The following is an 11984-nucleotide window of genomic DNA, read 5'->3' as shown; positions in this document are numbered from 1 at the left end:
TAATTTTTGTATTTTTTTTTTTTTTTTTTTTTTTGAGACGGAGTCTCGCTCTGTAGCCCGGGCTGGAGTGCAGTGGCCGGATCTCAGCTCACTGCAAGCTCCGCCTCCCAGGTTTACGCCATTCTCCTGCCTCAGCCTCCCGAGTAGCTGGGACTACAGGCGCCCGCCACCTCGCCCGGCTAGTTTTTTTTTTTGTATTTTTTAGTAGAGACGGGGTTTCACGGTGTTCGCCAGGATGGTCTCGATCTCCTGACCTCGTGATCCGCCCGTCTCAGCCTCCCAAAGTGCTGGGATTACAGGCTTGAGCCACCGCGCCCGGCAATTTTTGTATTTTTTGTAGAGAAGGAGTTTTACCATGCTGGCTAGGTTGGTCTTGAACTCCTGGCCTCAAGTAATTCACCTGCCTCAGCCTCCCAAAGTGCTGGGATTACAGGCATGAGCCACTGCGCCCGGCCTATTTTTTAATTTTTATTTTTGAGACAGGGTCTTCTCACTCTGGCACCCAGGCTGGAGTGCAGTGGCACAATCTCAGCTCACTGCAACCTCTGCCTCCTGGGTTCAAGCGATTTTCCTGCCTCAGCCTCCCAAGTAGCTGGGACTACAGATGCCTGCCACCACACCCGGCTAATTTTTGTATTTTTAGTAGAGAGTGGGTTTCACCATGTTGGCCAGGCTGGTCTCGAACTCCTGACCTCAGGTGATCCGCCTACCTCGGCCTCCCAAAGTGCTGGGATTTTAGGCGTGAGCCACAGCATCCATCCCCCCAGGGTTTAGAATAGAGCATGGTACACAGTAGACGTTCAGTAAATGCCTGTTGATCAGTAGCCACGTGTGCACTTAGATACAGCACCAACATGCACATACTGCACACGCACACACAGCTATACACAGCCACGTGCACACACAGAGTACACAACCCACTTACCACGACCACGTGGAGACCCCACATCCACAGACACAACCATGTGCCCACAGACACTCTTGGACACAGAAAGGCACCCCGGCCAATGCACGGAGAATTGCAGATTTGACCAAGCTGGTCAGAGGTGATGCAGGAACACAGACACACACATGCTCCAGGCAAACGCTTGCGTTTCTGACTCAAGTCCCCACCGCACCCTGGGTAAGTATCTGATGTCCTAGAGCCGCGATCCCCGACCTTTTTGGCACCAGGGACTATTTTCATGGAAGACAATTGGTACGGGGGCATGGATGGTTTCTGGATGATTCAAGCACATGACATTTATTTTTCACTTTATTTTTATTATTATGACATTGTAATACATAATGAAATAATTCTACGACTCACCATAAAGTAGAATCAGTGGGAGCCCTGAGCTTGTTCTCCTGCAGCTAGACAGTCCCGGCTGGGGGTGATGGGAGACAGTGACAGATCATCAAGCATTAGATTCTCATAAGGAGTGAGAAAGATCCCTCAAATGTGCAGTTCGCAATGGGATTCTTGCTCCTACGAGAATCTAATGCTGCTGCTGGTCTGACAGGAGGTGGAGCTCAGGCGGTAATCTGAGCGATGGGGAGCGGCTATAAATACAGATGAAGCTACTCTCGCTCGCCCACCACTCACCTCCTGCTGTTTGGCACAGTTCCCAATGCCTGGTGGTTGAGGACCCCTGTTCTAGAGGACAAAACCTCCAGCATCCCCTGCCTCAGCTCCCTGAGGGCACAAATTCGGGTGATTCAGGGTCCAGTTCTACAGGAAACCTGACCCAGGAGTCTTGCCATCCAGTCCCTGATTTGCCACCACAGACTTCAGAATTCCTAGCACCTAGTCTTGAAAGCGACCCCAGACTCAAAAGTCACAGCTGGACAATAGATGGTAGAGGGAGGTTCTGGTTTTCAGGATGTTTTGGAGTCTCCTCCTACTGCCACCCACCCCCTGTGATGGTCCAGCCTCCTGTCTGATGCTGATGGCCATGAGCAGAGATTACAGCCACTTCTGGTGCCAGGGAGCCCACCCAGACTCCAGCCCAGGGATTCCCTTCCCAGACCTTCTCTCCTGACTCCACTGTGGTCATGGGGGTAGGGCGGGACCACTGAGTCAGAAGTGTGGCCAGGGCCAGAGAGGGTGAGTCTAGTGCCTTGTGTGTGTCCCTGCCCCTCACTGCTTTGTGTGTGTGTTGGGGGTGGGGATACTCCGTTGTCCCCAGAACTATTTGTCTCCAATCCCCATCCAATAGTCCTGTATCTCGATCCTAAGAGGAATCTCTTCAGGTTCCTCAATTCCAACATAGACATCATAGACATTCTCCTGCCCCAGACTGCAGACTTGGAGGTCATACCTGCCCAGGTGATGTGGACAGGCAAGCCCCCTATTAAAGCCTCCATTTCCTCAATAGCTAATGCCTAGACCCCCTGCGGTAGGCAAGGTGATCCTCTTCCTCCTCTTCCTCCTCCTCCTCCTTCCTGTTCCTCCTCTTCTTCTCCTTCTCCTTCTCCTTCTTCCTTTTGGAGATGGAGTCTCATTCTGTTGTCCAGGCTGGAGTGCTGTGGCATGATCTCAGCTCACTGCAACCTCCACCTCCAGGTTCAAGTGATTCTCCTGCCTCAGCCTCCTGAGTAGTTGGGATTGCAGGCGCCCGCCACCACTCCTGGCTAATTTTTGTATTTTTAGTAGACACGGGCATTTTGCCATTTTGGCCAGGCTGGTCTCAAATTCCTGACCTCAAGTGATCCACCTGCCTCGGCCTTCCAAAGTGCTGGTATTACAGGCATGAGCCACAGAGCCCAGCCAAGGCGAGATTCTTCTGCTTGCAAGTACGACAGACTCTACTTCAAACTAGTTTGGGCAAAACTAAAAGGAAGTTTCTTGTTTGTGTAACTGACAAACCCAGGGTTAGAACAACAGGTATGGCTTGGAACCAGGTCTCAAATGATGTCTCCAGGACCCAGACTTCCTCTAGGGTCTGATTTTCTCAGCACTGCCTTCACTCTCAAGTAGATTCTTTCCTGTCACAGCTCCCATTACATCCTCCCATTGTGGTAGCCCTAGTGAGCGTTGGAAAAAAAAAGAGAAAGCTTTCTTCCCGCTGGTTAAACCAATAAAAGTCCCAGACCAGAGTTTCATTGGCTGGGTCTTGCTCAAATGCCCACCTCTCTGCCCAATCTTAGAGTATGATTGGCTGGGTCTAGATCATTTGTCCACTGTAAACCAATCCCTAGTTTATGGGTGGTTGGACCTAGGACACATTTTCTTTCTTAAAAGAAAATTAAGAATATTCCCTATGAAAGGGACAGGTGCTGGTCAGGCAGCTTCGCAGATGTTTCTCACAAGACATGATTGCTTGTGGGCCTCTGGTTTAGCGTGGCCTTTTTCTTAAAGGAAGTCCAGAGCCTGGAATCGGGTCTCAGCCCCACTCAAGCCCAGGAAATGTGCAACGCTGTGGCTGCACCCCCTGCACCTGTTCATCAAGGCAGAGCCCACATTCAATTGGTCCGTCTGCTCCATTAGAAGGTGGTCCTATAGCTCAGTAACTGTCTTCTTTCTAAGATCAAATAGAGGAGCTGGCATGAAGTCATTATTAAATTGATCTTTCTTGGAGACACAGGATTTGGCAATACTATAGGAAACAGAAAATTTTCCTCACCAGATCTCAACATTCAAGTTGTCTCAAATTTCACCACATATTTTAAACCAAAGCATCATCACTTTCTGCACATAAGACAGAGAGTCTTATACTTGTTTTTTCTTTTCTTTCTTTCTTTCTTTTTTTTTTTTTTGAGACGGAGTTTTGCTCTTGTTGCCCAGGCTGGAGTGCAGTGCGCGATCTCAGCTCACTGCAACCTCCACCTCCCGGGTTCAAGTGATTCTCCTGTCTCAGCCTCCCGAGCGACTAGGATTACAGGCATCTGCCACCACGCCCAGTTAATTTTTGCATTTTTAGTAGAGATGCGGTTTCATCATATTGGTCAGGCTGATCTCGAGCTCCTGACCTTAGGTGATCCACCCGCCTCAGACTCCCAAAGTGTTGGGATTACAGGCGTGAGTCACGGCCCCCAGCCATTTTTTTTTTTAACCTAAAAGGGAGAAAACTAAAATTCTCAAGACCAGCATCGTCCATCAGCAACCTTGAGCACTCGAAAGGTAGCTAGTCTAAATTGAGGTGCTCACTCTATACACATTTGATTTCGAAGGCTTCATGCCAAAAAAGGAATGCAAATTAGCTCATTAATCATTTAAAAATATTACCTACATGCTGAAATGATCATAGTTTGGGTATATTATGTTAATAAAAATAGTATTAGCATTTTTTTCAAATATTGACATTATTTTAGTTGAACTCTTTTTAGCCTTTTAATGTGGCTGCTAGAAATTTTTATTTTTATTTATTTATTTTAGACAGAGTCTTCCTTTGTTGCCCAGGCTGGAGTGCAATGGCGTGATCTCAGCTCACTGCAACCTCTGCCTCCCGGGTGCAAGAGACTCTCGTGCCTCAGCCTCGCAAGCAGCTGGGATTACAGGTGCCCATCACTACACCCAGCTAATTTTTTTTTGGTTTTTGTATTTTTAGTAGAGACAGGGTTTCACCATGTTGGCCAGGCTGGTCTCGAACTCCTGACCTCAAGTGATCCACCCATCTCGACCTCCCAAACTGCTGAGATTACAGGCATGAGCCACCGCACCTGGCCAGAAAAAAATAAAAACAAAAATGTATGCCTGTAATCCCTGCACTTTGGGAGACCAAGGCTGGAGGATCAGTTGAACCCAGGAGATCAAGACCAGCCTGGACAACATAGTGAGACCCTCATCTCTTCAAAAAATAAGAAAAATTAGACCGGGCATGGTGGCTTATACCTGTAATCCCAGCACTTTGGGAGGCCGAGGTGGGTGGATCACGTGAGGTCAGGAGTTCGAGACCAGCCTGACCAACATGGTGAAACCCTGTCTCTACTGAAAATACAAAATTAGCCGGGCGTGGTGGTGCATGCCTGTAATCCCAGCTACTTGGGAGGCTGAGGCAGGAGAATGACTTGAACCTGGGAGGCGGAGGTTGCAGTGAGCTGAGATGGGCATGTGAACGCATGCCTGTGTCTATTTTTCTGAGTATCACAATGCAAATAATATGCAAATGAGTTTGTGATGTGTGTCCGTGTGCAGACCTGTGTATGTGTGTGTGTGAGACAGAGAGAGAGAGAGAGAGAGAGAGAGAGAGAGAGAGTATCTGGGTAGATGAGCAGATGGATAGGTGAGAATGAGAAACCTGGAGTTTCCAGGTGCAAAGGAAACTGTTCTTCCAGGTTTTTTATTTTTTTATTTTTTTTTGAGACAGAGTTTCGTTCTTGTCACCGAGGCTGGAGTGCAATGGTGTGATCTCGGCTCACTGCAGCCTCCGCCTCCTGGGTTCAAGTGATTCTTCTGCCTCAGCCTCCTGAGTAGCTGGGATTACAGGTGTCCACCATCACACCCAGCTAATTTTTGTATTTTTAGTAGAGACGGGATTTCACCATGTTGGCCAGGCTGGATTCGAACTCCTGACCTCAGATGATCCACCCACCTCAGCCTCCCAAAGTGCTGGGATTACAGGCGTGAGCCACCATGCCTGGCCTCCTCCAGGGTTGTATAAAAGCAGGGGAGTTTGGGAGGGAGGGAAGGATGTGGGTCTGTCCTCAGTCCCAGATGTGGGTGTGGTGTTCCAGTGGTTAGGTCCCGTTGCCTCACATCTGTGCTTTTCCTCCACGGGGACTTGTAGAAGTAGAACTTCTTGGGGGTGGAGCTGAGGGGTGGAGCTGAGGCTGGGGGAGGAAGGTGTGGGGGGACCCAGGGGTCCTGTCTCCAAGCCTGGTTGCTCTTACCCGAAAAGTGGGGACACTGAGGTGTCACAGCTTCTCTTTTGAGACAGAGAGGAAGTAGGAGGGTGAGGCCCATCCAGGTAGACACAGACACACACAGAGACACACAGCTTCCTGTAACATTTCCGAGTGTCAAATTCCATCTCCCGGTCTAGAGATTTTTCTTCCTGAGACTTCTAGGCTCCAAAGACCCTCTTGATCAGGGCAAGGATGAGGGTGCCCCAGGGTAGGAGAGTCGTGGATCCCTGAAAAGAGGAGGCTGCTCCCTCTCTTCCCTCCCCCCACCTCCAGATTTCCTCATCTGCCTTGACACCTTCCGGTGGGTGGGGACGTGTATAGACAAATTTGTGGGCTGGGGACCATGGAAGTGGAGGAAATCTACAAGCACCAGGAAGTCAAGATGCAAGCACCAGCCTTCAAGGACAAGAAACGGGGGATCTCAGCCAAGAATCAAGGTTAGGGACCTTGAGGTGGAAGGGAGGGGTTAAGAAGGAGAGGTGCGGGGGCCGGGGGCCGTTGCTCACGTCTATAATCCCAGCACTTTGGGAGGCTGAGGCGGGAGGATTGCGTGAGCCCAGTTGGTGGAGACTGGCCTGGGCAACATAGGGAGACGCTGTGTGTAAAAAAATAAAAATAAAAAAAGAAGGAGAGGTTCAGATGGGAGAGGTAAGGGGTTAAATGTGGGGGCCGGGGGCTCCTTCCCTTCCAAGGTGTGTGTGTGTGTGTGTGTGTTTATGTGTGCTGTAATCACTCAAACCCTTACACACCCGCTCTGCTTAACCAAAAAGCAGATTTTAGTTTCTCACTCCTTATCTTTCACCCCCTACAATTTATCGATGCAAAGGGTTGGGTAAAACAAGATCCCGAGTCCCCTCGCTACACCACAGAGCTCTGAGCAGGTCTCCAAACCCTCCCACTGCCCTCCACACAGGTGCCCATGACCCAGACTATGAGAATATCACCTTGGCCTTCAGAAACCAGGACCATGCGAAGGGTGGTCATTCACGACCCACGAGTCAAGGTGAGCAGACACGACCCACGAGTCAAGGTGAGCAGACACTCACCTGCTCACATCCCATCACTTTGGGAAGGGGCAGGTGGGCAGGCAACTGCAGGGCCCCCGAGGCTGCGTGGACGGGAGGAGGCAATGGGGAAGGAAGAGGTGACAGCTGTTGATGTGATAATGAGGTCTGTTGATGATGGCAATGTTGGGGAATGCTGGTGAGGGGGTCTGTGATGGTGACGGTGTTAGATCGCTGAGGGTGGCTGCTGGCGGCAGTGTTGTTGACAGTGACGGCAAGCTGCATGACCACAGCTGCTGATGGTTTTGGGAGGAGCGAGGTATCCATGGTGTTAGAGACAGTGAGGATGGTTTGAGTGGTGGTGCTGGCCCCTCAAGGTCACTTTGCCGCCTCTCTGCTCCAGTCCCAGCCCAGGGCAGGCCACCCTCAGACTCCACCCAGGTCCCCCGCTGGTTGTACAGAGCCATCCTGAGCCTGTACATCCTCCTGGCCCTGGCCTTTGTCCTCTGCATCATCCTGTCGGCCTTCATCATGATGAAGAGTGAGTACTTCTTGGGAGGAGGGTGCTGGGGGGCCCTAGACTTTCTCCCTTGTCCCCCTCTCTCTCTCTCCCTGGGTGCTTCAAGGATTTTCCTGCCCCTCCTAAACAGATGCTGAGATGTCCAAGCAGCTGCTGGGCTTTAAAACGGAGCTTTGGAACGGTGAGCAGAGGGTCTGAGGGAGACCCATGGGGTCATGGTAGGGATCTGGAGAGGGATGGATGCACAGACACCCCTGTTTCATGCCCTCAGTCTCAAACTCGATGCAAGCATGCGAAGAGAGACAGAAAGGAGTCTGCAAATCTGTTCAGGGGAACATCACCACGGTCAGGAGCAAGGTGGAGAAATTAGAGATGCAATTAGCAGGTGCCTGTGTAGTCTTGCCTTCTGTGGGGGAAATTTGTCACCAATGCCTGGCACTGAGCTGGGGGCAGGGAATTCAGGGAAGGAGATAGCCGGCGTCCTACCCTCCCAAAGCTCAAGTTGTGGAGGGGCAATGGGTGTTACCCTCTGGGTCGCTCTGTAGGTATTTAAAGGCTCCTGGGAACCCCAAATCCACGGGCTCTGCTGTACCCCAGGGTGGGTGTGGGGCAGGGAGGGGCTTCCAAGGAAGGTGGGGGCTTTGTCTGAGGCTCCACGGCAGCTTGACGTATCTGTTCCCGCCCAACCCTCCCCGCCCCCAGACATAAGAAACATTAACATAAAGTTACAGAAAATCTTGGAGTTGCTGCAGACAAAGCCACGTAAGTTGGCGCCCCGAGGGGAGGTGGAGGAGGGTGGGTGGGGCTTTGGATTTAGCCCCAGTTCCTCTCCCAGGGGTGGGATCTGCCTCACTGTGGGTCTCTCCCCATCCCCAGAGTCCCCACCTCAATAAACGGGAGAACATTGTGGCAGCCAAAGCTAAAGCTTGGAAGACAGGGCTGCATCTGCTAATGAAGACGGGAAATGACCCCCCTCCAGCCTAGTGTGAACCTGCCCCTCGTCCCACATATAGAAAACCTCAAGTCATGGTGAATGAGTGTGTCGGAGCTGCTCGTGTGTGTGTACACCTGCGTGTGTGTGTGCGTGGTGTGTGTGCGCGTGTGTGTGCGCGGTGTGTGTGTGCATGTGTGTGCATTTTGCAAAGGGTGGACATTTCAGTGTATCCCCCAGAAAGGTGATGAATGAATAGAACTGAGAGTCACAGTGAGTGTGGCGTGCACATCTGTGTCACGTGACATACGTGAGTCTCAGCATGTCACGGTGGGTGGCTGTGTCTGAGGACCTCCAGGTGTCACTCTGAGTGTGGGTGTTGGTGACATGCATTGCACGGGCCTGTCTCCCTGTTTGTGTAAACGTACCCGAGTGTACTGTGGCGTGTTTTGTGTCTACACATGTCATGGTGGGGGAGATGTATCTCTGCACATGTGGGTGTCACCGTGTGTGCCCTGTCACTGTGCCTGGGTGAACGGCTGTGTCATTATAAGTGTGCCAAGTTATGTCACCCTGTGTGCTCAGGGCACATGCACACAGACAGTCATTTATCTCTGCACTCACATTTTGTGACTCATGAAGATAAATAAAGTCAAGGGAAAACAGCGTCGCTATGGGACCTGTTATTGGGGCAACTAGAGGGGCTTTGGGACCTGGGGAGAGGGAGAGTCTGCACGTGACAATGACCCCGGGGAACAAGGGTGGGTGAGACTGAGTGCCCTGCGTGAGTACCTGTGTGTCTGTAAGTAACTCATTCCCTGTGTCCCAAAGTGGGTGCCCCTGAGCGTACAACATCTCCCTGAGTGTACCTGGGCCCACGGATATATACAAACCCCAAGCGTGTACCCATGTGTGTAATCGTGCCCGTGAGTGTATCTATGCCACTGAGCATGCATCCATGAGTGTACATGACTCTAATGTACTATGTCCACCGCTCATGCATGCACTTATTTTTTTTGTTGTTTTTTGAGACAGGGTCTTCCTCTGTCACCCATGCTGGAGGGCAGTGGTACGATCATGACTCATTGCAGCCTCGACCTCCTGGGCTGAGGCGATCCTCCTGCCTCAGCCTCCCGAGTAGCTGGGATTACAGGTTCACACCACCACACTTGGCTAATTTTTTTTTTTTAAAGAGGTGGGGGTCTCGCTATGTTGGCCAGATTGGTCTCAAACTCCTGGCCCTAAGTGATTCTCCCACCTCCGTCTCCAAAAATGCTGGGGTTACAGGCAGGAGCCACCGAGCCCGGCCACATGGATGCACTTAAGACGATTGAACCCATCCCCAAGGGCATAGGAGTGTCTGGAAACGTGAACAGGTGTGTCCACGTGCGAGGGTATACATGGGCCCATTGTTATACGCGTGCCCTGAGCAGGTGACTAGGCCTGCAAGCGTCCCCTCCAGCGTGGGCCACCCAGAGTTAGCGAGACCCTGACCACGCGCAGAGCAGCGATCACAGCCGCGGGCCAAGTCCCGGGGTCCGGCTCCACGGACTCGCGCGCCCCCGTGCGGCCGCTCTCGGGCACCGCCGCACGCGCCCCGCCCACACGCCTGGCCCGTTGCGCGCCTGCGCACGCAGCGCCTTTTACGGCGCCGTAAAGCAGCGCTGCCCAGCCGAAGGCTGCCGTTCCTGGTGAGACCCTGCCTTCCCCCCTTGCCCGCGCCGGGCCTGGTGCGCTCCCGACCCCTTCCCCGCGGGCCTGTGGGTCCCGGGCTGGGGTCTCGACGTCCGCGATCCCGGGTCCGCTCGCTTCCGCCCCCTTCAGGAGGCTGCGAGGAGGGTGGGTTTCTCCCCATTGTAGAGGTACGGAGCGAGAGTCGCGGGGCCCTGTCCCTGCGGCGGTTCAGCTCACTTCAGCCCGCATCGCAGCCCGGTGGTGGGGTCTTAGCGATCCCCTTCTCATCTCGCGCGCCCACGGCCCTCGCCACGAACGGATCTGTATGCTGGGGCTGGGGCGACCCGGAGCCCCTGGGACCTCCCTCCCCTCCCAGCTAGTTCTCCCACCTCCCACGCAGACCTCGTTGGGGTCGGCTCAGCATCCACAGACCATCTCATGCATGGTGGCAGCATGTTCTCAGCTGCCTCTCCGAACCCGTCTCGGCGCCCGCCCCCCACCCCATTTCTCTCCGGGAGCCGCCTACCCCATCTCCCTCTCCCTGTACCGACAGCTGATGGGAGGACCACTGTTGCTCAGCATCCAGCTTCCTCTCTGGAGAGCACGGGGGGGGGGGGGGGGGGGGTGGGAGGCTCCCAACACCTCTGGGCCCCTCCTCCCAGCCTTCAGAATCCAGGCCCATCCGCGTCTCAAAGGACGAAGGGTTCCTGCGTGACACATCGGAGCTGCCTGAGGGCTTGGGGTTGGGGGTTCCCCGCTCCTCCTGCCTGGCCCCACGGATCTCACCTGTTCAAGCCCCCAACCCTCATGGCCTTTGGTCTTGACACGCTCCTATCCCACTGCCACCCTCCACCCCCTTTACTCTGGCTTTCCGCAGGGGGCGGGCAGGAAAGTTCCCGAGGGTCCTCAGTGCTGGAGCGCATGACGGGGCAGGGGCGACTGCCCATATCCCCTCTTGGTAACTCATCTCTGTCATCTCCCTGCCCTAGATCTGACGCCCCTCCCCCCATACACTAGTTTTCTAGTTACTCCCATAGGTGGCGGAGCGGGCAGGAAGGCGCTTTTCGCAATTGAACAGTCTGCGTGCCCTAGAGTTGGGTGGTTTCCGGCGCCCTCTTCTGTTCCCCTTCGTGTCTCTCCTTCCACCTTGTCCCTACTCCTGCTGGCTTGCTGCCTGCCGAGGGTGTAAGCCTCCCCACTTCCCTGATTTATCTTGGTTACATGTAATCGAGGCGTGTTTTACGCGCATCTCTTTGCACGTGGGAAGTCGGCACTGGAGCACACAACGGTGGCATGGGGCGAGGGTGTCCCAGGGCCCCTCGTGGTTCTCCTTCCTTCCCTCCCTGCCTAGTCCCCTTCTCAGTTGCCCCTGACACCCGCGCTTCTTGGTCTCCCAGCAGGGCGGCGGCTGCGGCATGGAGGCGCGCTTTACGCGCGGGAAGTCGGCGCTGCTGGAGCGCGCGCTGGCGCGGCCGCGCACGGAGGTGAGCCTGAGCGCCTTCGCACTGCTGTTCTCTGAGCTGGTGCAGCACTGCCAGAGCCGCGTCTTCTCCGTGGCGGAGCTGCAGGCGCGCCTGGCCGCGCTGGGCCGCCAGGTGGGCGCGCGCGTGCTGGATGCGCTGGTGGCGCGCGAAAAGGGTGCCCGGCGTGAGACCAAGGTGCTGGGCGCGTTGCTCTTCGTCAAAGGTGCAGTGTGGAAGGCGCTCTTCGGCAAGGAGGCGGACAAGCTGGAGCAGGCCAACGATGACGCGCGTACCTTCTATATCATCGAGCGCGAGCCGCTCATCAACACCTACATCTCCGTGCCCAAGGAGAACAGCACGCTCAACTGCGCCAGCTTCACAGCGGGCATCGTGGAGGCGGTGCTCACACACAGCGGCTTCCCTGCCAAGGTCACAGCGCACTGGCACAAGGGCACCACACTCATGATCAAGTTCGAGGAGGCGGTCATCGCTCGAGACCGGGCCCTGGAGGGCCGCTGACCCTGCCAGAGATAAAGAATACAGGGAGCCCCCTCCCCAAGTGTGTC

At 54.1% G+C, this 11984-nt stretch overlaps 3 protein-coding genes across 9 annotated transcripts in view; 2 read left to right on the top strand and 1 right to left on the bottom strand.

Moving 5' to 3' along the window:
- Positions 1-11969, top strand: part of TRAPPC5 (trafficking protein particle complex subunit 5) — a 55926-nt gene extending 43957 nt beyond the window's left edge. Inside the window, exons 2-3 of one of the 4 annotated variants that reach the window (XM_050770866.1) lie at positions 9927-9972; positions 11353-11969. In XM_050770866.1, coding sequence (XP_050626823.1) covers positions 11371-11937 — 567 coding nt within the window. In that variant the 5' untranslated portion in view covers positions 9927-9972; positions 11353-11370 and the 3' untranslated portion in view covers positions 11938-11969. Of the gene's footprint in view, positions 1-9926; positions 10144-11352 lie in introns of those variants that run through there. The other 3 variants (XM_050770869.1, XM_050770868.1, XM_050770867.1) reach the window with 3 other exon arrangements.
- PCP2 (Purkinje cell protein 2) overlaps positions 1-11984 on the bottom strand; it is a 178935-nt gene that overhangs the window by 44165 nt on the left and 122786 nt on the right. The gene's annotated exons all lie outside the window — the stretch shown is intronic.
- MCEMP1 (mast cell expressed membrane protein 1) lies at positions 5724-8947 on the top strand. Of its 2 annotated transcripts, none has more exons than XM_050770856.1 (7): positions 5724-6263; positions 6740-6829; positions 7234-7371; positions 7481-7531; positions 7622-7735; positions 8053-8112; positions 8227-8947. In XM_050770856.1, exons 1-7 carry the CDS (start codon positions 6170-6172, stop codon positions 8241-8243), a joined length of 564 nt encoding a protein of 187 aa, XP_050626813.1. In that variant the 5' UTR covers positions 5724-6169; the 3' UTR covers positions 8244-8947. The 2 variants fall into 2 exon arrangements, with proteins under 2 accessions (XP_050626813.1, XP_050626812.1); XM_050770855.1 differs by having other exon boundaries at positions 6145-6263; positions 6740-6856.

Source organism: Macaca thibetana, chromosome 19, assembly GCF_024542745.1.
Source record: "Macaca thibetana thibetana isolate TM-01 chromosome 19, ASM2454274v1, whole genome shotgun sequence".
NCBI lineage: Eukaryota > Metazoa > Chordata > Mammalia > Primates > Cercopithecidae > Macaca > Macaca thibetana.
This window is presented reverse-complemented; position numbering and strand designations above follow the sequence as displayed.